Below are 23,848 nucleotides of genomic sequence, written 5' to 3' on the forward strand. Positions count from 1 at the left end.
CAGTGCATGGTATAGTTTCTTCTGGTCAATGTGGTTTCCTTGACAAAAGCCCAGGAATAGGTTTGCTCTTTAGGAATTATTGCTAATCCTAGGAGGAACTTAAGTTTGTTCAGTAATTTGCTTCACTGCCAAGTACTCAGGCAAGAACAGGACTGGCATTAGGAACCACTGTCTCACACACTATAAATTCCTATTCTTGTCAGCCTCCTGCTGGGATTGTAACAATGTAATTTAGTTTGGGGTACCCTTTAAGTTCACTTAGATATTTCTGTTGGTCCAGGACAAAAAACAAATCCACCTGCTTCAGAGTGTAGTTAAATTGAAGACACCATCTCTAGTGATGCATAAAACTAAATAACTACCCATTAATGAGCTCCCAAGTGACTGAGGAAATAAATTATTAATATTTAAAACTACCCTTTCTTCCCCATCACTCTGCCACCCCTGGCATTTTGTGGAGGGTGAATACTGGGGAAGATTCTTGGATTTGCTGAGCAGGTTGATGAGAGGGAGTGCAGTTAGGAGAAACAGGGGTGCCAAATGTGCTTAGAGGGATAGATGGGCCTCTAGTGGGCTTCTGGAATGGGAAAGATTGGCTTGGGCTTGGCCTGTGGAGGGGAGAAGCAGAGAAGGTAATTGCAGGAGGGTATGCTCATGAGAGAGAGGAAAAGAGGTGGTGGCAGCTGCCACAGGGAGGGAAATCTGAGAAAGATTTTTTAAAAGGGTATTTAGGGAGCTTCACTGTGTAATGCAAACTTTCTTACATTATTTCCCTGTAAAATAACAACTTTAGCAAGAGATACATTCCTTTTCAATGCTTTTGGAGTTGATTTATGTTTTTATTAAAAGTGAAAACATTTTGAGGTTGGCCTTAGAGGGAAAGAAGGGCCGCCCACAAAATGCAGTTATTTATTAATTCATTTGTTCACAAATGCTTATACAGCACCTACACTGTGCCAGGCATGAATCTAAGGGCTGACTGCTGTACGTCACCTACTGGGCATTCGTTACTTCATATAGATGTTCTCACAACAATTGATGAGGCAGGTATTATTTCATTTTAGAAAAGTCCAACCAGTGCCCTTTTTCCTTTAGCTCAGTATTTCCCCAAGTTGGATTGAGACAGTGCAGAAGTTCAAAACCACCCCAGAAACTCTGATTCAATAGGTCTGGGGTGAGACACACTCAATCCTTATTTCGAATTCGCACCCTAGTTGATTTTGAAATAGTTGCTCTGAGCACTTTACTTCAGGAAATATTGCTTCAACTTGTCAAAAATGAATTTTCTTAAGGCTAGGTTGTCGCAAGGGATAAGTTGTGTGTGTATTTCTACAAAAGCCAGAGGACAGAAGTAGTAATAAACTAAACTTTCTAGAAAAATACAGGGAGAACAAAACTTAGGACAAGAGGGAATAGTTGTGCGGACATCTCTTTATATATGGATTTCCCCCTTAGAGATTATGTATTTGTGTATGTACGTGTCAAAAGCTAAACTAATTTTTACTTCTGCAGGTTTTGGACACTCTTACAGTAAGTATGGTGCCCCAGGTCCCCCTCAATCCTCCCCATATTGTACAGAACTGTACAGGAGGGTTCTTCAAGTTCTGCTCATGACTGTCTTACCCAAGAGGATAGGAAAGGCAAAGGACAATTTCCCTTTCCTGTTATGGATTTCTCCCTTTGACAGACTTAAAAGTCAGCCTATGTTTAAGGGTTTGATAAGGAATGTAAGTTTAGAGATAACTTTGTAATGGTTAGCAGTCTCCTGAGAAATGCCTTTTTATTTTTTTTGCGGTACAGGGGCCTCTCACTGTTGTGGCCTCTCCCGTTGCGGAGCACAGGCTCCGGACGCGCAGGCTCAGCGGCCATGGCTCACGGGCCCAGCCGCTCCGCGGCACGTGGGATCTTCCCGGACCGGGGCATGAACCCGTGTCCCCTGCATCAGCAGGCGGACTCTCAACCACTGCGCCACCAGGGAAGTCCCTGAGAAATGCCTTGATTTCTATTCATCAAAGCCCAGATTCTCAAGTTAGACAAAGCAGTTGAACCAACAGTGATTAGGCCCACCCTTGGCTGGATCTTGAAGGGAAGTAAGTTGGTGAGGATCCCTAATACTGATACAACAGCTCTGGGGGAGATGGACCAATGAGGAGATGAATAGCAGCTGGCAGGGATGGCAATAGCAGCTGGCAGGGATGGCAATAGCACCAAAAAGACCAAGCCCTGATCACTGGGCCAAACATCCATTGTTTGAATGATGTCCAGAGACCCACCCGTACTCCTGGTTCTCTGAAGGACAAGAAACCTGGGGTCTCAGTAACTGAGCCATGGTCTAGCACAGTGGTATTCAGTATTCCTATTTTAGATGGGTCAAGAAAGACGTTAATGGACCAGCCTTCGGTTTATACATAGGCAGTGGCAGAACCAGCAACAAAATCCAGATGCAGTAACTTCAGGTAAGAACCATTGCTATAAGCCTGTGTGGCACCCTTTTGAGTATCTTGGAGGTTAACTCCACTTTGGGTCTGGTATCCCGTAGCCCTGTGCTTTAGGGGAGGCTCACTCTGGCACCAGGGATGTGAATCCTGATTAGTTTTAAATCAGTCACCAGGCCAGGTACTGTTGTAGGAGGGGATGGATGACATGATCATGGCCAACAAAATGTGTGTGTGTGTGGGGGGGGGGTACTTTGCTTTGAATGCTTCTGGAAAAGATTTTCTTTGCTCTTAAAAAGAGGATGAACAAGCAGTAGTTTCTCTTTTTAAAGACTTGTTGTGTGAGGATTTGATGCTTAGGCTCCCTGTGGCCATCTAGCCCCTCTAAGAAAACAAGACCAAGGACATCCAACACAATGAGGATGACAAAGTAGAAAAATGCAAAGAACTTATATTCTTTTTTTTTTTTTTGCGGTCCGCGGTCCTCTCACTGTTGTGGCCTCTCCCGTTGCGGAGCACAGGCTCCGGACGCGCAGGCTCAGCGGCCATGGCTCACGGGCCCAGCCGCTCCGCGGCATGTGGGATCTTCCCGGACCGGGGCACGAACCTGCGTCCCCTGCATCGGCAGGCGGACTCTCAACCACAGCGCCACCAGGGAAGCCAAGAACTTATATTCTTGATGATATTTTTGAGATCCTAAATTTACTCTGGAAGGTCCCTATATTGTGTCTTAGTTTTACACGATACTCATTTTCCTTATTGTTGAAACCACTTTTACTTTCATCTTCTGATACTTGCAGTCAAAAGCACTCAAAGTGACAACTCTGTCACTTGCTTCCCATGTGTCTTTCTGAGGTCTAGAAGCATACGAGGTAATTTGCAATGAAGCATGCTCTGTGATTTGGGAGCAGACTGGACTTGATCCAAGAGCAATTTATTACCTGTTTGGGTAAGTCACGCTCAGCTTCATGTTCATTACCTGTAAAATGATAGTAATTATTTTATTTCACAGATTAATAGAATAAGGTGAGAGCATTTTGTACACCAATGTAAGTTCTTTTAATCACAAGATGCTTTTGAAAGAAGGTAAATGTAGAGAGGAGTCCAAGTTTGCTCCAGCGTCCAAATTTTGACACTCAATGTTTTCACCATTTTGTCTTAACAACAGCATTACTGAAATAATGTCAGCCAGGGAACAGTTGGGAGCACAACTAGGATGAACAGGATTCTGATTGGCTCCCTCTGAGCTCAGCAGAAAGAGTATCATGATCGATGATCAGTGTCTCCCATGGGACAGATGTGGTGGTACCTGGGTACCTGGGGCACTTACATCACTCGTTTCCATACTATTTTGAGGCATTTTCAATTTAATTTTGAGGCATTTTAGATTTCACTTCTGCCTGCCAATTGGTTTTGGCCTAGTGGGTGGGGTAGCTGTATATAAACCTGTACAACTATCTTAATTGTTTAAACACAATTGAAACTTAAAATATTTATTTTGTTCTTGATGTAATTCTTTAAGTATAAAAGTTGGATACACTTACAAAATAGTCTTTCTTGAGTTTTGGATAACACCTATCTCAAAACTTGAAAATATAACCAAAAAACCTCACCAGCAGAAATATTATAAACATAGTTTTTATTCTTTTCTTACCTTCAAGGAAAAAGGCCTCATGCCACCAAAACATTTCTTTGAAACTCGGTAACTGAAGACAGAACTCGATAGCCCGGTGATTATTTTTCCAGACAACTGAATAATTTATATTGCTTTAAAAAAAATAACTAAGATCTATTTTTATTATTTCAGACCTTTTTAAAACAGCAATATCTCCCTCATTTTTTTTCACAAAAATCTAAAATATCTCTAGTAGTCCTAAGTGTCTTGTACTTATATTTGTTCCAAGTGTTTGTTTCATTAAAAGTTTCCAGAAATAAGTGCACTTCTATAGAGAAAATAAAATTTAAATAAAGACGAGAGGAAATAATCATGGTTGTACCAAAACGGTTATTTTGAATGTTCTCAGTCTTAGCAATTCAAAGAGAGAGTGTGTTTGGTGGGCAGGGACCTCTCTACTGATTAAAAGCTCAATTCGTTTATTTGTAGATCATTGATAGATGGATAGCTGTTTCTCCTACCAGTAGATACTGATGGGTTGATTGTCTAAAGGTTTTCTACAATAAAGCACCAAAAATAAATGTACTTAAAAATGTTTTGAGATATACAGATTTATACAAAGATAACAGGCGTTTAAAAAAACAGAAAAAGTATGTTATTATAGAAATAAATGAAATCCTATCTTGAGCCTTAGCAACCAAAGTAAGTTTTGAATATTCCACACTTATTTTCCATTCAACTAATAGCTTATTAAATCATATATATATTCCATTCAGAAGAGGTTGACTTATAAGAAATTCCCTATTCTCAGATTGTACTATGCTTCAATAAATTTAAAGATTTAAAGCTATGTTAATAAGAAAAGCATAAAAGAAAAATAACATAACTTGCTTTAATATAAAGGTTTTTTTAATAAAAAAAGTCAAAGTCTACATTAAATCAGGAAATCAACAAATCTGAATTATACAAGCTTTCTATATACTTAGAAAAACCAAGAACACACAGTTTATAACAAAACTCTTTAATTCAAAATAGAGTCTAATTTAAAGAAAATGTCATTATGCTCAGTTGATTAGATAGGGTTTTGTCATTTAAATTAAATGGTTCACCTGAAATATGGGAAGTATATAATAGAGAAAATTCAATCTCAAGGGTACTTCGCAAATCATCTAGCTAATTTGCATCATGAATCAAATTCTTAGCTTCCAAAGGGCAGATACAGTCTTCAATTGCTTCTAGATAGGCACTTAAGAAATGCTTTTGATGAGGAGGAAACCCCAAAGATTATGAATCACTCTATTAACTCCAGGGAAAAATGAGACTCTAAACAAAGTAAATTTTCCCTAACTGCCCTTCCACTGCCAAGAAACCATAACTGTTCCCAAGTTCTTCCTATTATTAAGAATGAAGGAGATGGAAACTAAAATGCTCTATTCTTATTCAATTAAAAGGTAAACTCAGCTCCTTTATATCAATCTCTCTCTCCAACTTGAATTAATGAATTTTTTTATACTAGAAGAGTTACCATATTAGAGCCAGAGAATGTTGCAATTTCCCCATATCTTACCCATTCACTATCACACTAGCAAAACATCCTTTTTTAAAATGGGGGGGGGGGGTGTTTGAGAAAAATCTCATAAAACTAAACATAAGTTAAAGATTTTTTACAATTAGAGGCAGTTATAATTAGAAAAACCAGAGTTAGTCAAATTGAGATAACCCCAGGATTTTAATAGTTCTCTCTCCTAGATGAGAGATGATCCAAATAAGAAAAATGGAGATGAACTATTAGATGAACACATAACAAGTATCAAACAAATACTAGGAAAGAGTGGGGTGAGGGAAAGGGAAAGGAAGGAAAGGGAGGGAAGGGAAGGAGTGAGGAGGAAGGGAAGGGGAGAACAGGGCAGGAAAAAAACCTAGAATGACCTTATTAAAACACTGTGGAGTTCCCCAGCAAGCAGCGACATTTATAAAATCTTTTGTAGATTTGCATAATGATCCTATGCAATTCTTCCCCACTAAGAAGAAAATCCGTACAAATAAATTATCATTTTAGATTCTGATCACAGATCATTTGTAATAGTGATAACTGTTGTATCTAAAAAAATTCCACCAGTTAACAGTTAAGACAAACATTAGGCCATTCTTTGATAAAGTATTACTTCTCCACTACTACTGATGAAACCAAAACCTCAGAGAGTCATTTTAAAATTAAAATGTTGAGCTAGAAAAGACTATTCCATTCTTAGGGAAATACCCAAAGAATTTGCTGCTGACATCATCACGCCTATTCTCTAATCACAACCCACCGGCCTTCATTTACTTCCTTAATTCCATTTACATTAGCCACAGTGATGTAGCTAAACATGAACAATATTGCCCTTGAATGAGCTGGCCTCTATCAAAGATCTGAAGACAGCATTCCCACAGGACAGCAGAATTCTCCTCAGTTGTGAACATCCACTCTGTTCAGGATCTTTGGTACATTTGGAGTATAAGAAAATAATGGCACAATAATACAAGTACTATCAAAGGAAAAATTTTCATCAAAAGAAAGAAAAGTTAACCAGCCATGATATGTAACAACTTTCTAGAAAACCAAAGTAAATAGCTCTTTGTTCTCTACAAGTCCATTTACATGATCAGAAGTCTGACGTTTAAAAAAATAGTTTAATAAAAATACACTGGTTCTCTACAAGCAGCCCTCATGGTCATTTCTTAAATTCAACTCACCATAATCAAATTAAAATAATGCCATGTCCTCTTGTTAAAAAAGAAGTCCTCTTGTCACAAGAAAAGCAACTTTACATTTTATATAATACAGTACATCTCCCTATGAGTATACAGACTACGTATATAAAGGTCATCAGTATTTCTGAATGCAAAGTAAATATATTAGTGGAGTGCTTGAGTGAAGGTGTTAAAACTTCCTCCTTATTATAAACCTGTCACTCCCTACTGTGGAGTTTGTGCAATAACATGATGATAAATTCTTATTTTTTAAATAACCAGTGTATTTCCTTTTTAAAATGTCTTAAAACCATTACGGAATTTGTCTTCATATATATTCTGTACATGTCCAAACCAATAGGGCAAGTGTTCTAATGGCTTTTATTGATTATCTAGACCCATAAGGTTTGCAGTAAAACAGCAATACTGCAGTGTTACCTACAGGTTAGCCTATGTTGCTTTAAATGACATATGTTGCTCCTGAATTGATTAGAGGTGTTACAGTACAAAGCCACAGCACACACAGGCAGAATGGACCTTAATACGCATGTAGGCAGTGCAGTTAGAAAGGGATGTACATTTCTTTTATTCCAGTACCTTCATATAATAAAGTTAACAAAAATAATAAAATATTAAAAAAAAAAAAAAGCCAGCTGGCACTGCCAACCAATTCCTGTAGTAGTCTTAGAAATCCTAATCCTGTAGAATTTCCTCTTGTAGTCAGAAGCACCACCATCTTCGGGAGTATTTCAGTGTACTGTTATCTACGCCAAGCAAGCCTGGTGATGCAGCTACCTGAGTTCTCTGGGTTGTGAGCGAATGTGATCTTCATTCATAATTTCCCAGCTTTCATGTAGGTGGGGATAGAGCCACGCTGAGTCAACCCTTCAAACCTTTTATAGGTATAATTGAGAAAAACCCAGTCTTTGGATTTGTAGTCCGGTTCTGTGGTGTTTGGCACTAGGAAGACAGAAAAGTTAACGAAGAGCAAAGGGATTTCATTAATGAAAATGTCATCATCTTCAGAGACTTTTAATAGTGTTAATTGTGTTGTAGATTGTCCTACCTGGTTGTAAAATATCAGATTCAGGAAAGTCATCAAAATTTGATGTATCATCAATGCTTTTGATTTCTATAGGGATCGCTGCTGGCCTTTCCCTATAAAAAGGTATTGAGTAACCATGGTAAGTTTTCTTGAACTCAGTTTTCCAAAACATAATCCTGCCTGCAAATTCTGCATGCTGTTCTATAGATATTAGAAGAGCCAAGGAAATTTATTATGGATTTGAAAATACCTGTAGTTAAGTGGATTTCATAGCTGAGTATAATTTTTTTATTAAAATATTATCATTTACTTGGAAGTTTTATTTCTTTGTACCAAGACTTTCTCATGCTGTCTTTTTAAAGAGGAAAAATAAGAGTTAATGAAAGGGAAAGCAGAAAAGATTTTATTTAAAGAACTTTATCATTATATAAAGTACCCTAGATATTGTGGGGACTGGATCCTACCTAATTAATTCAGGAATAGAATTCTTCCAGTAAAGGATCCGTAAATCAAGTCATTTAGGAAAATAAGGGGCTCAGAGTGAAGGGACTACACATTTGTGATGAAATCTGAATCCAAACACTTCTCGGTCATATAAATGTTAAGGGGATCAGGGACATTAGGTTAAAAAAATACTAAGTCATGAAAATACCTTCTTATCATGCTAAAAATAGTTAAAAGAATTTATCAATTTTTATTGCTTCTGTTTTTTTAACAACTACTTATTGGATCTATTAGGTGATAAGTTTACAGAATTCTGTAAGAGCATGTATATATTTTCCCCAGAATTATTCTAACCTATTTATGCTTAATGTACTAACGTAATAAATTTACATTAGTTTAGTGTAAAGAAGCATAGACCCTGGTGCCCTGAGATCTAATCTCTTGTCATTACTTAGCAGGATGACCTTAGGTACTGCGACTGTTCCCTAATATAAAACCAGGAGACTGGACTGGTAGTCTCTAAGCATCCTTCCAACTGTAACGGGGGGGAATCATAGTTCTGCTCAATGAGGTGTTGTATAGACAGTATAATACAGTGTAGCAGGGAAGAGTCAGGACTCTAGAATCAAACTGCCTGGGTCTAGTTCTAGTTAGCAGTTCTAGCTAGATCATTCACTAGCTGAGGCACTGCAGGCAAATTAATTCTCTGTGACAGGTTTATTATGAGGATAAGATGAGAAATGCATCTAAAGCACTTAGAACAGTGCTGGACATACAATAAATGATCCCCCCAAATTGGCTATAATCAGGTAGAGTGCCTAGCATATCATAGAAGCTCCAGTGAAGATCTCCAGTGAAGGGACACATAGACTGTCTTGAAGGTGAAAAGGGGCTGGCTAGGCAGGGCAAGGGCAGGGGCAGGGAGGTGAAGAGCATTTTCGTCAGAATGAAGAGCAAATGACAAAACCCTGGGGTGGGAGAAGTGGGAAAGACCATACAAGATGCAGCTTGTACAGATGAAGCAAGAGCCACATCCTACGATCCTGAAAAGCAGTTAAGGATCCTTAGTTTTATTCTAAGTGCAAAGAGAAGGAAGAAAACGGCACGATCAGACTTGTTTCTAAACTGTTGCTGTCTGAGGAACAGACCAGAGCCACTGAAGGTGGTTTGGCCACAGACTGAATAAACGCCAATGCTCACAACAAACAACTGTAAGCAAATTCTTAAAAGTTACTTGCATTATTTAACTTTCCCCACAATGTTCAAAAGAGGGACTGTATATTCTTACAAATTAATGAAGGAGACACAGTATGGAATATTAATTAGAGGACAAAAATTAGGGGTTATAGAGTCAAATGTAATTATATCTTTGTTGTGTGAACAGTCTCCGTCATGTAACTCTGAATATCAAAATCTAAACAGGGGCACAATATGTGCTTTTTCCTTAAAGTGGACATTAGATAAAATGAGTCATTTAGCTATAGCCACTATAGTCTCACTCATTTATATAATCCAGAGAACACTGATTTATCACAGTGCTACTTCTTGTATTTAATCTAGCAGAATCAAAGAAAAATTAATCACCAAATCTAGTAGAAAAGTTTTTACTCAGACCTCTCCCACTCAAAGCCTATAAACATACCTGATGTGCCCCCAATCTACACCTTCAAAAAAAGGATGACTTTTTATTTCTTCTACTCCACTATTCCCAATTCTATTTTCAGAATCAATACAAAACCTGGAAAACGGAGACAGAGAAATTATCATATGCAGATTACATCTAAAGTAGTCTATTTGCATGATTTCAAACATTTCATCTTTTTTTCTGTTTACTGAAGTTAACTCTATTGTGGGAGATGTGGGAAAAAAATAGAAATCATCTATAATTGCACTACTCAGACATAACTACTATAAACACTGAAGCCATTTCCTTCTAGTCTTTTAATATAATTTTTAAAATACTGTGTTAATAAGTAGTTACCATTTTAGGATTATTTTTTTCACTTAGAACATTTCTCAAAGTCATTAAATATTTTTCTATAACTTCATTTTCTAAAATTTACACATGGAAACACTACAATTTATTTAGCCAGTTCACTATTGTTGAACATTTAGAAGGTTTTCAATTTTTCATTACTAAAAACAATATCAAGATAACATACTGTACCTAAATCTTTACACACATCTGATTATCTGCATATGCGAAAATCCTAGAAGTAGCATTGCTGGCTCAAAGGTCATAGACAGTTGAAGATTTTGTATAATATGCTGCCAACTGGCTGTTCCCATGGGTTGCCCAATTTATATTCCTTCCAGCCGTTTACAACAGAGCCTAAACACTTCATCTTAGTTGAGAAACAGAATGGAATCTTGTGCTTAGAAAAGGTTTCATATAGAGACTTTTGTGATATGAACTGCTACTAAGAATTTATTTTCCCTTTCTCTTTAGGGAATAGGGATATGGTCATTGTATTTTTTTTTTTTTTTTGCGGTACGCGGGCCTCTCACTGTTGTGGCCTCTCCCGTTGCGGAGCACAGGCTCCAGACGTGCAGGCCCAGCAGCCATGGCTCACGGGCCCAGCCGCTCCGCGGCATGTGGGATCTTCCCAGACCGGGGCACGAACCCGTGTCCCCTGCATCGGCAGGCGGACTCTCAACCACTGCGCCACCAGGGAAGCCCAGGTCATTGTATTTTAACAGGAGTGACCTTTGAAATAATACAAGGCCTCTTCCCTCTTCTTAACTCTGACTTTTCTTCCTGCATAATTCCTTTTAAGAGTCTTCATTTTTAAAAAACACCTTTTCTTTACTGATGCCTTTGACTGTATAGATCAGTGATAGTCTTTTTCCTCCCACAAAGCTGAAACAGGCAATTTAGTCTTTTAGGTCCCTGTGAAGTTTTAAGATACCACAAACTCTTCTAGGGATTTAACTACTAACCTAAGAATTAAGTCCTTGGCTTTTTCAGATATAGGCACCTCTGGAGGAAATACCAGAGTTTCTTTCCAGTTCATCACTTTCCTATATGTTTCTTGAGGTGTTTCAGAGCAGAAAGGTGGATATCCTACGTATCAGAGAAAACAAGTTTCATGAGCTTCTGTGATCAAATATGCTACACCTATTATATGTGTGTCACAAAAAACAAAATAGCCCTGGGTGCTCTGCTTAACGATAAAAAATACCACCATTCAGCCATTTATAATAAAATTGCTAATAAAGTCAATAAAGTAAAGGATTTAAAGCATTGCCCCTCTTTTACCTAAAAGGCCATGCAGACACAATTTTGATACACGGGAGTTCCAGTTAAATGCCCCCTTCCTGACAGAGGATCCCTGGAGAGCTCACTGATACTTATCAGTGTGTATTTAACATTGGCGGATGTCAGAAATCAGTTAAGAGTTCAGATGTTTCAGCCCATAATATCTACAATATGTTCATCAGTGGCACTCAAGGAAATTTATATGGTATGTACATAAATGAATGATAAAACATACCTATTAGCATTTCATACATAATTACTCCTAAAGACCACCAGTCACACAATTTGTTGTACCCCGTCTGCATGAACACTTCTGGAGCAATGTAATCTGGTGTCCCCACTGTGGAATATGCCTGCAAAGGAACAGCTTGTCAAATCAGTGTTCTCAATATATATTTTTTTAAAGATCCAAGTATGGCTCACTACTGGAAAAAACAATATATACAGAAGTTAATTTTTCATTTAATACTTGTTTTGCGTGTTTATCATGTATAAGGCTTGGTGATAGGCACTGAGTCAGATAATTTGTTATTTAAGACATGATTTCTGTCCCCCAAAGAGCTCAACAACGTTATTTATGTATTTAGCGCTAAATCCATTCCAAAAAGAATAAAAAGCTTGTGCCCAGTGAGCCTGCCTTCCCCACTCACTAGTAATGTGCTCTCAGGCAAGTTATTCAACCTTTCTGAGCCTCAGCTTCTGCTCACATAAAATTGGAGTAGTAATACCTGCCCTAACAGAGTGGATACGAGGATGAAACAAGCGAAGGAATGTGTTTGTAAACTACAGCCTACTATAAAAACGTCACGTATTTTCATTATAAACTCATTTCCAGGGCACTGCTTATCCATCAGAAAGCAATGCAGTTTATGATTGGCATAGAGTGGGCAGGGGATACAGGTTCTAAAAGAATTTCCTGCCCCAAATACCAAGAGTCCCCTCTGTTTCTTCACTGGGAAACACTGATGTAAGTCACGATGGTCACAAGAATAATAAAACCTGCACATGAGTAATCAGTGTGAATATTCTGTAATCAGGGGGTACAGAATTCCCACCATAGCCTTAGGCAGTATTCATTTTTCCCTTTAAAAGTAGGAAATACTACAATTCTTTTCTCAATTGTAAAATCTGATCTAAAAGTGACACATTTAAAAGTAGAAGGAAGATTCTGTCATTAATGCATAGCTCAAAACATTTTAAAAAACTTATAAAAACACCAAAATGTTTTACAAGCACAAAAAGTTTACTTGGGCTAATGAGAGAATGAGCTCAATAATGCAAAGGTCATTTTATTTGCTTTGAGAGGGTATCAGACTCTTGCCTTTCAGTCTATTTACCTTCCTGAGGGACTGCTGAATGAGTTTCTCTTCATCACTTGGTTGAATTTAACAAATATTTAGAGTGTCGATATGTACCAGGCTGTTGTACAAGAAGTTAGGAAATTAAAGTCAAAAGGCACATTCCTAACCTTGACAATGTTCATGGACCTAGTTAAGAGGATAAAGGGAAAGAGGAAAAGGGGCAAATGATTCTAATATTTGCTGAGTAATGGAGGAGGAATCGTGTGGGGTTAAAAATAGACAGTGTCGTTCCACATTAAAGCAGTCATTAAGTTTATCTGCAGTAAAGTCTGCTTTCCAATTTTATTTTATCTATTTTATTGTAACACTGTTAACATGCCTAACTTTCTGTTTACTTTCTCTATGAAGTTCTTAGAAGCACACAATAACCTTACTTATGCTGATTGACATTTGTTGCATCAGGACAGGTAGGGAAAATGGAAGCATGAAAATCATACGGCATTTACTACAATTTACACTCATCTCGGTGAGTTTTATAGAGAATGCACTCGTAAATAGACAGATTAACTAACTATAGATATGCTTGGTAAAATATTCTGAAGTGAAATCATAAAGTAAAAATCAGCATTTTCCTTTACAGGCAGGGAAATGTTACCGAGAAACTAGGAAAACTCTATGATCCTGGAACAAGCTCTATCATTGCTATGAAGTAAGAACTAATCATTGTGAAGCTCCAAATTACCAAGCAAGTACCAAGTGAGAGTTTAGGACCAGGGCACAAACTTCTGCCTTCAACTCACCAGTTGTCTCCTGTTCTTCTTCCATGTTTCTGCTTTCCTCTTTGAGTTCATGTTCTGGAATGCTAATTTCAACAAGACAGAATTGTAATTACGAGGGAAAAACTCTTACCAGAAAACAAATTCACACATATCCATTGAAAATACGTTGGTTTAAGGGGTGAGGAGAAGGAGAGAAGCTTCAGTTCTCAACAGTCCTGCATTAACCAGCTGTACTACTTTAACCCCCAAAAATCAAACTTACAGAAGTCACTTGGTGGGTTGTGTGTAAGATTTCTGTAGAATTCAGTCCTATGAGCCTTCTTTAATCCCGTGCACAAACCAAAATCAGATAATTTTACGTGACCCTAAGGAAAAAAAGAAGAAAGACAAAACCTAGTAAAATCAATAGGTTTTATTAACTTAGAGACAAAAGCCTCATTAAAAACTCTTCTAAATGGGCTTCCCTGGTGGCGCAGTGGTTGAGAGTCCGCCTGCCGATGCAGGGGGCGCGGGTTCGTGCCCCGGTCCGGGAAGATCCCACATGCCACGGAGTGGCTGGGCCTGTGAGCCATGGTCGCTGAGCCTGCGCGTCCAGAGCCTGTGCTCCGCAAGGGGAGAGGCCACAACAGTGAGAGGCCCGCGTACCGCAAAAAAAAAAACCCAAAGAAACCCACAAACTCTTCTAAATGCAATCATAAAAATTCTTAGCTTAGAATTCATACAGGTGAAACGTAAAATTATCAATATTTGATGATGATTATTTTAAGGAGTAGAAAATGGAAGATGATAAAAAGACAGCCAGTTTTCCCTTGATGTCATTTCACTTCACAGCTCTCTCCTACCGTATCAGTCTATGAAATAATGTAGGTTAGCAATAACATAAATTGCAGTTGCCCATTTCCAATCACAAAATCACCTCTATTACTTCATAAAATAATCAGCAACCTAATAATTCACTTTATTCACATGCCTTGGCATCCAATAAGAGGTTGTCTGGTTTAATGTCCCGATGGATGAAACCCAACTGGTGGATCGCATCTATTGCCAGAACAGTCTCTGAAATGTAGAACTGTGTTTCCTCTTCCGTCAAAGTATCTTTCTTCATTAGCAATGTCATCATGTCACCTAATTAAATGAGAATACGTACCATGTGTTAGAAATGCCTCAAAAAGGGGAATGCCTTATAAAAGATTTCTTTGTAATATACAACATATGCCTGATTTTTGCACTTTATGATCTACCCAGTGTACCTCCTACCATCTCTAGGGCCCAATAAAAAAAGTGTCACTGCATAAGGAAAAGTTTCATGACATTTAATGGTTTCAAGGTAGAAAGTATGTGAAATCAAATCAGGGCAGAGGTGATAAAGAAGTAATATCTACCACTCAACATCCAGAATAAGTGGCTGAGGAAAATATGTCAAAATGTGAGAATGAATCAGTGTAAGCACACCTGGAAATGGGATATATTCTTTCAAATTCAGGTTTCAAAAACACTCAGTACTCTCTGGGCCAACAAAAATAGGTCATCATCCCACCAAAAGGGTCATTTCTAGACATTTTTTTGTTTTTAAGAAATCTTGCTCTTTTACAAGGGGCAAAGAATAAACACTGGTGAATTTACAACTCAGAATTGACAGTTGTTGATATTTTTTCATGATGCTTCATGTCTTAAAAAAAAAAAAAATACCATGCAGGCTCTTTGTCCTCCATTCCCATTCTATTCCCCTTTCCCTTTTTGCTGAGTAGCCATTATCATGGATTTGGTTTGGTGTGCATTCTTCCAGCTTATTTTTGAAGTATGTTTTCATATACATATATATTAATCTATGAATTTACCGTCTTTTGTATGTTTTTAAAAATTACATAAGTAATATCAACTGTACATAATTCCACAGCTTGCCTTATTATTCTACTTTGTTTCTGAGATCCTACTGTTGAAATAGAGCTCCTGACTTTTCACTACTGTAAAACATTTCATCACACAATTATGCCACATTTTATTTATCGATTCTTCTACTGATGGACATTAATCTTGTGTCTAGCTTTTCACTATTATGACACTGCTGCAATGAGCATCCTCTTACAGGCCTCTTGCGCACGTGCATTTTCAGCTTTGCTGGTATCTCTGAACTGCTCTCTGGAAGGGTTAGAGATTCCTTCGCACAGATGAGAGGCCCATTTCCCACAGCCCCATCAGACTTTTGGTGTTTTTACTAATCAGATGAGTGTGAAATGGAATCTCATTCTTGTTTTAATTTGCATTTCCCTGAATATGGGTGAAGTTGAACATTTTCCTATCTATTTGTGGACTAACCAGAGTTTTCTTGTGTACACTGCCTACCATTTGCCCACTGGGTTGTTTGTCTTCTTCTTTAGTGACTTGTTCTTAACTCCAGACTTGTAAAGATCTAAATAAGTATATACAGTAAACACAGAATGATAATATTTAAAATGTGCCAACTTTATCGTTTCTTCAAAATAATCTGATTTGTGGTCCAAATTAGCATTATTGTGGGAGGAACTATTAGAAAATCATGACTGACTGTGTAAAACCTCAGAGCTAGGGATATAAAAGTAAATCTAATAAAAAAACTATAATTACATATAACAATGTGCTTGTGTCAGTCTGTCATTGCTATTGTTTGCTTTTACCTCCAGGGAGAAATTCCATGATTAGATAAAGGTTCCTCTTATCTTGAAAACTGTAAAACATCTTCACCACCCAGGCACCATCTGCTTCTACTAAAATATCTCTTTCTGCTCGGATATGGGCCACCTGGAAGAATGTATTTTGAAAAAATAATTGTAACACATTACATATTTTCCAAGCTTACTTCTTAACAATTATCATATTCTCAGTAAATTTGGAGAAGCTCAGGAAATAGTTTATTTTAGCTGATATCATTAGGCCTGAAAAGGTGGGATCACAAGGGGAAGCTGAGGCCTTTGAAGTAGAAAAATGATTAGTCTAAAATTTTTCTAACCAGAATCTCCACCTAGCCAAGGATCTTGGCTTTGTCATGTAAATTTAGGGTCGGACTTTTAAAAGTTAAAAGTAGTAAGCAATGCCCTATAGATGGGTATGACAAAGTCTGGGTCCTTAGCAAACTATTTTTAACTCTTACTAGTCCAAAAAAGGGACTGACTTGGTCTTTAACCATTAGGTTGTTTTTCTAAGAAGGAGAAACATTTATAATAATTTTATATCATTTTGTTACAATGAACTTTTATAATATTTATAAACATCTACAGCAAATCATTATATAACTTTTTGGGATTTTGCTCCTTACTTCTGTCAGACACATAATTACTAGAGCTACTATTACATGAACAATAGACTGAAAAATTTTATAAACTGAGTGATTTGTGGGGTTGGTATAATCAACTTTCAGATGCTTTTCCACTGATATCGTTATACATTCTTTCTTCAAAGATTAATGATAGGATTTGACTTTATGCGTTTGCTATTTTCATTGTGCATCATTATGAACTCTGACCTAAAGCACACAAGAACACAGATTTTGTAAACCTTTTCATGACAACAAAACATGATCTGCTTAAATTATCTGGGATTATTGTATTATGATCTGATACAGTAAATGCTCTGAGATCAAAATCAAAGCACAAGAATAAACGTTAAAAACTAAAAACTTGGGCTTCCCTGGTGGCGCAGGGGTTGAGAGTCCGCCTGCCAATGCAGGGGACACGGGTTCCTGCCCCGGTCCGGGAAGATCCCACATGCCGCGGAGCGGCTGGGCCCGTGAGCCATGGCCGCTGAGCCTGCGCGTCCGGAGCCTGTACTCCGCAACGGGAGAGGCCACAACAGTGAGAGGCCCGCGTACCGCAAAAAAAAAAAAATCTAAAAATTTGTTTTCTGGCATCAAAAACCTTAAAATCTCTCTGGACCTGTTTCATAAAGTGAAAAATGATACCAAAATTCTTACCTATTGCCCTTTACAAAGCATTTTAAGACGGTAAAGGAAAAACAAACTTTTGATGTTGCCTCTGTGGTTGTCAGGATAAACTTGGCATGATTATTTTTAAGTATCTTAAAGCCAGATTACAGGATATGTTTTCAAAAATGAGCCTACGTTTCTAAAGTATAGGAAGTATCATGCACAGTAATCCAGTACCACAATAGTGGGGAGAAAAGTTGCTACTTAATTTTGCAGAGTGGTTAGCATTCAAGTAAATGTGATAAAAACTTAAAATAATGACATATTAGAATTGAGTGGGGAAAAGGTTTTCTAAAATGAAATTCAATGGTGACAAAAGCAGATTAATTTATATAGGGGAAAAAACAACCCCAAAGTGCGAAACAGACTTGATGTTGGACTCCAGCGAGATCCTCCTGCAAAATATTCTAGACCAGGGCTGTCCAATAGAAATAAATGTAAGTCACGTACATCATTTTAAGTTTTCTAGTAGCCACACAAAAAGTAAAAAGAAATGGGTGAAATTATTTTTAACAATATAGTTTCTGTAACACCCATATATCTAAAATGTTGTAATTTCAGTATATAATCAATATAAAAATTGAGATATTTTACACTCTTTTTTTTTTTTTTTGCACCAAATCTTCAAAATTTGCTGAGCATTTTCCATTCACAGCACATCTCAATTCAGACTAGCTACACTGAAGTAGCCACACGTGGCCAGTAACTAAAGACTACAGCTGGAACTAACTGCTGCCTTTTGTTCTTCCTCTAAAACCCAACCCAGGACTAATCCCATATGGCTTAGTTAGAAGATTCCTGTTTATGTCCTCATCTCTGAGGATCAACATCTTGACACAGACACTTATTCCCATCATTGTCTGCAATTCTCTAACACAGCTCAGTATCTCGACCTTCCTTGTCTTCCGAACCGCTTCCCCCTGGAATCAGCCTGTGTTCAACAGAACCCCTGTCACCTCATCTCTGTTCCTGTCACCTTCTCATCCTAACTGAAATCAGGCTGTCCATGGAGAGTCCCGTCTTCCTGCAGAGTGAGTTGTCAGGAATGACCTGCCTTCTTTCTTGTGTTTCTTGGTTTCCTGCTCATCCTAGCTGCTTCTGAACCACTGATACTTTCCTCATGCCCAGCTCCTCTGCGGGCATGCTGTCAGGCGCCGTAGCTGTCATCCTTCCTCCTGGTCAACCCCCTCAGTCATTCATGACTTCAGGTCATGGCTCACCAGCTTCCTTTCCATCCTTTCTAGTCATGGGTGAATTTCAAGATCCATAAGGACGAACCACCAAATACCCCATCTGCACAGCTCCTGCATTCTCCCTCACCTCCAGTGATCTTTTCCTCCACTGCACCTCAGCCACCCATGGTAATCTTCTTGTCCTTTTCATAACCAATAACTGCCCTCCCTCTAAAATCTCCACTTTAAGGAACTCTGTTTCTGATCCCCACCTTTTATCCTCCCAGGTGTCTTATTCTTGTACTTCAATCTCCATTCCATGGACCCTACACCACTTTTTCTCTGTTACTCTCCTCAGAACCTCATTTCTTTCTCTACCCGGCCTTGGTTCCATCATTATAGTCACTCTTTTGCAAACAGCTTCAACTCCCTTGTCCTCCTCTCCCTCTGTTGTATTTGCCTGGCAAAATACCAACCCTAGTTAGGCCCAAATTTCTGCCTATTCTGTACCTGCCCCAGAGCAACTAAGTATTACCAGAGAAAAATCACCCAACGATACCAAGTGGTTTCACTTTACGTTCACGACTGAAAATCTCAAGGGACATTCAACTGCAAGTCTGCTTTCCCACACTTCAAGTCAATAGTTGTGACTGTTTCACAACTTCTCTCCGCTTACACCTCCAGCAAGCTACCTACCCCTCCTTTCCTCCTGCTGATGACTCCCTTATTTGCACTCAGGAGGAACCTGGCACGCCAGATCAACCACCCTGCGTTTGTTCCTACTTTCTCTGCTTTTCTTCCCTGTCGTAATGTCCCAGCTCCTATCGAAGATCAACTTCTCTGTCATCTGTGTACTCCCGTAATTATCTGCCTTCTCTCTCCTGCATCTTCAATTTTTCTCTCTCTAATGGATTCTTCCAATCAGCAGTGCCTTAACAATAACAACAAAGAAACCAACATTCTTTACCAAACTGTTCTTTGTTCCGCTTTAAGTGAAAGACTTATCTATACTCACGTTCTCCACTTCTTGCTTCCCGTTTTCTTTCCCACTATTCCACTTAGGCACTCCAATCCACTGGAGCTGTCCTTCCCAAGTCATTCAGAATCTCCAACAGTGACACCCAGTGGCCTGTCTTCCTCTTGCCCCCTCTCTTAGCAGCCTTCAACATACGTGACCATTCACCTTCTCCTTTGAACGCTTCCTTCTGCTGGCTCCCGTAACACCATGTTCTCCTAGGGTCTCCCTTAACTGAGCAGATGTCCCCTCTTAGTCTCCTTTCCTGGATTCTCCTCTGCCTAGTGTTCCCTAAGGCCCTCTTGTCTTCGCTATATTTGTTCCCTAGGCAACTTCATCTGTCCCATTACTTTAAATACTATCAATCTATTGATTACTTCTAAATTATATTTCTTTTTTTAAAATTTATTTATTTATTTATTTATTTATTTTTGGCTGCGTTGGGTCTTCCTTGCTGCACGCAGGCTTTCTCTAGTTGTGGTGAGCGGGGGCTACTCTTCGTTGCAGTGTGCGGGCTTCTCATTGCGGTGGCTTCTCTTGTTGCGGAGCACGGACTCTAGGCGCACGGGCTTCAGTAGTTGTGGCTCGTGGGCTCTAGAGCGCAGGCTCAGTAGTTGTGCGCTCGGGCTTAGTTGCTCCGTGGCATGTGGCATCTTCCTGGACCAGGGCTCGAACCCATGTCCCCTGCATTGGCAGGCGGATTCTTAACCACTGTGCCACTGGGGAAGTCCCTAAATTATATTTCTAGTCAAACTTCTCCCCATATTCTAGCCAACTGTCAACATAATTATCTCTACTTGGATATCCAACAGGGAGCTCAAACTTAATATGCCACAAAGAGAACACTTGATTCCCAGTGTCACCAAACCTGTTCCTTCCTCAGTCTTTCCTACATTAGAAACTGACAGCATCAGGCATCCCATTCCCAAGTAAAACTCTAGGTATTATCCTTGATTCCTCCCTCCCTTTTCACTCCCCTTACCTCTCCTCTCACCCCCCCCAACACAGAGTATGTCACAGAAAATCCTGCTGGCTCTTCCACGGAAACATAATCTGTTTGACTTTTTTCCTCTTTGCTGTTGTATAAGCCACAGTCACATCCTGGCTGGAATCGCTACACAGTCTCTCAAGTGTTCTCCCTGCTTCAACTCTTGTTTGTCCTTCCAGCAAGCAAAGGGATTGATTCATCTTTGTAAAACATCCATCAGACATGACGCTTCTCTGTTTAAGCAGAACATGGCTTCCCACTGCATTCGGAGTAAGACCCACATGGCCTGCAAAGCTGTGTGATCTGGTCCCTGCCTCCCTCTCCCCCTTCATCTCCACCACTCTTCCCCTCACTGAATTCAGCCACAGTGGCTTCTTGCCGTCTCTGAGCAGGCCAAGATTATGCTTGCCACAGGGCCTCTGCATTTGCACCCTGGATCTTTGTTCTACCAGATCCTTAGATCTCATACTTTCTAATTATTCAGTCTCTCATCAATATTCCCTTCTCAGAGAACCTTCCCTCATCTCATTCTTCCTCCTAAAGCCAGGTCATCTGCATCACTTTATCCTTTTGTAAAATTTATCTTCATACTACTCATCAGAAATGACTATTTCAAATAGCTGTCTGTCCTTTTTCCCCACGACTGTCAGTGAACAAGAATCAGGCTTCTCCTGTTAATCACTGTACCCCCAGAATGTAGAATAGTATTTGACACATCATAGGCACGTAATAAATACTTGTTGAATAAATGGAATAGAAATAAAGTGAAACAGTGCAGTGAAAATTAAAGTGGGCCATATTTAAATAAAAATCAACATCATACTGCTATAATAACAAAGTAAGCTGTAGGTGGGACTAGAGACTGAAATCAAGCATTAGGTGCAGAGAGGTACCATCTCTCTCTGTACCCTTGTTGAGTCCTTCACTAGCATATATATGTTCACTTAGAGTTCACCCAGACTGGAGATACAGGTGAATGCATGAAATAATACTACTGATGTTTTCAGATTTATGGCCGCCCCATAAACTGCATCAAGTCACAGGAAACGTGGAGAGAGCCCAGGAGTACAAAATTGGAGTGGTTACAGATTTGGGAAATATGTAAAATCAGCAAATTCTCAAGAGACTGGTTTGCTTATTTGATAGGTGACAGGGACTGAGAGAACTGAGAACTGTCCTTTATTTTCACTGAATTCAGAGAAGGAGGTATTCTGTTACAGACTGAATGTTTTTGTCCCTCCTGAAAATTCCTACGGTCATGTGCTAACTCCCAGTGTGACTGGGTTTGGAGACGGGCCTCTAAGAAGGTACTGAAGGTTAGTGAGGTCGTAAGGGGCAGGGCTAGTGTTCTTGTATGAAGAGACCCCAGAGAGTCACTCTCCCCTCTCTGTGCACACACCAAGGAGAGGCTATGTGGGGACCTGGTGAGAAGGCGGCCGTCTGCAAGCCAGGAAGAGCGCTCTCACCAGCAACCAAACCCTGCTTGCTCTTGGACTTCCAGCCTCCAGAACTGTGAGAAAAGAAACTTCTGTTGTTTAAGCCATCCAGTCTGTGGTATTTTGTTAGACATGTAAATCAGATTATGAATTTGGAAGAAATCTGAACTATAAGAATTGAGAAACAACAAAGCAGGCTACCAAAAGTCTACAGATGATATAGTAAGATGTGTAAGTTTCTTTCTAAAAGTCCCAGTTTTAGCACTTGCTCTAACACCTAGTCAGTGGACACCCCTTTGGCTACGTGTGTTAGAGAGCTCATACCTGCTCTTTTTCAAGCATATCAGCTTTTCTCAATATCTTCATTGCATAGATATGGCCTGTATCTTTCTTCTGGACCAGCCGCACCTAGAATGTAAAAATTCATATCACAAATGTCAAACAATCACTACTATTTGTTTCGGAGTGAAAGGTAGGCTCCTTTAAAGAAAGCAGTGTTGTAGTTTGCTGTTGCTGGTGTTTTAGAAATTCTATTAAAATTAAGCTATTTTAATACACATTTTAATATATTACACTACTTTAATACATATTGAGCTATTTTAATACATATTCTGAACTATCTTAAGATGCACATGTTCAACAGCAGTGACTTAAAAAAGAAGCACACCTCTCCGAATGCTCCTCTTCCTATAACTTTCAGAGACTCAAAGTCATCCAAGCCAAGTCTGGTCCGCTTGAGCCGTAAGAACTCTGTTTCCTTGCGAGCATGTTGTGATCGGCGTAACTTTTTCTATTAAAAAAGGACAGTTTAAAAGGATGATTTTAAAATCAGATTATTTCAAAGGAAGCCTATAGTATTAAAAGATGAGATACATTATAATGAGGGTAATGTATCTAAATATTATATACTGGTGCTATAACTTATTTACCAAAGTTGAATATTTATTAAGCGTGGAAAAAATAAAATAATCTGAAAAAAACAATTTTAAATTTTTAACAATTGATAAATCTTTATTCTTGAGGCAGACTCCATTAAATATTTCTTCTTAACTAGTTCACATATTCTTTCATTTTTATGCTAAAGTAATTCAAAAACAAAAATTAAACTTTAGGAAATGCTAATAGTATTCTGATATTGATTTTTTACTGTCAAGAAATCTACTTTGCTTCAATTCCCTAATTTCCAAGGTTGTTCTGTCACAACTACTGAGACTTCTGACACCGAAATAACACAACAGCAGTATTTCCATACAGATTTATTTATGGTAGAATTTATTCTTGGGCAGATTTTTAATAAAGTGCTTGAGACTTGTCACACAACTTCTTGAAGATATGAAATTGCAACAAAAAAATAATTACACAAAGTATCCTTTAAAATATCCAAGTCAAGAATTTCATAATTCATTCTCCAAAGATTACAAAAAATACTATTAATAATAAACATTATGAAATACCTGAAGGTTACACTTGGAATGGGCATTTATTTAACTGTTCTAAACCTCATTTTTCCCCTCACCAAACAAAATTCTCTTTTTTTGACATAGAATTATGTCAAATTACCTCTCCTAGTAGAGGTCACATAGAATGGGTAACGAACAAAATCAGGGAAAAAATTAAACCCCGGTTCATCTTCAACTGAACCCTATCAAGCTTTCAGTGGTTCAGGTC

At 38.6% G+C, this 23,848-nt stretch overlaps 1 protein-coding gene across 4 annotated transcripts in view; it reads right to left on the reverse strand.

Moving 5' to 3' along the window:
- Nucleotides 1-3,495: 3,495 nt before the first annotated feature.
- Nucleotides 3,496-23,848, reverse strand: part of STK38L (serine/threonine kinase 38 like) — a 174,571-nt gene continuing 154,218 nt past the window's right edge. The window contains exons 3-13 of one of the 4 annotated variants that reach the window (XM_060305824.2): nt 22,848-22,970; nt 22,505-22,588; nt 16,266-16,389; nt 14,582-14,736; nt 13,874-13,976; nt 13,633-13,694; nt 11,767-11,884; nt 11,213-11,336; nt 9,915-10,010; nt 7,850-7,941; nt 3,496-7,743 (exon numbers count right to left, since the gene is read on the reverse strand). In XM_060305824.2, coding sequence (XP_060161807.1) covers nt 7,616-7,743; nt 7,850-7,941; nt 9,915-10,010; nt 11,213-11,336; nt 11,767-11,884; nt 13,633-13,694; nt 13,874-13,976; nt 14,582-14,736; nt 16,266-16,389; nt 22,505-22,588; nt 22,848-22,970 — 1,209 coding nt within the window. In that variant the 3' untranslated portion in view covers nt 3,496-7,615. Of the gene's footprint in view, nt 7,744-7,849; nt 7,942-9,914; nt 10,011-11,212; nt 11,337-11,766; nt 11,885-13,632; nt 13,695-13,873; nt 13,977-14,581; nt 14,737-16,265; nt 16,390-22,504; nt 22,589-22,847; nt 22,971-23,848 lie in introns of those variants that run through there. The other 3 variants (XM_060305823.2, XM_030830510.3, XR_011377797.1) reach the window with 3 other exon arrangements.

The sequence above is a fragment of the Globicephala melas genome, chromosome 10, assembly GCF_963455315.2.
Source record: "Globicephala melas chromosome 10, mGloMel1.2, whole genome shotgun sequence".
NCBI classification, from domain to species: domain Eukaryota; kingdom Metazoa; phylum Chordata; class Mammalia; order Artiodactyla; family Delphinidae; genus Globicephala; species Globicephala melas.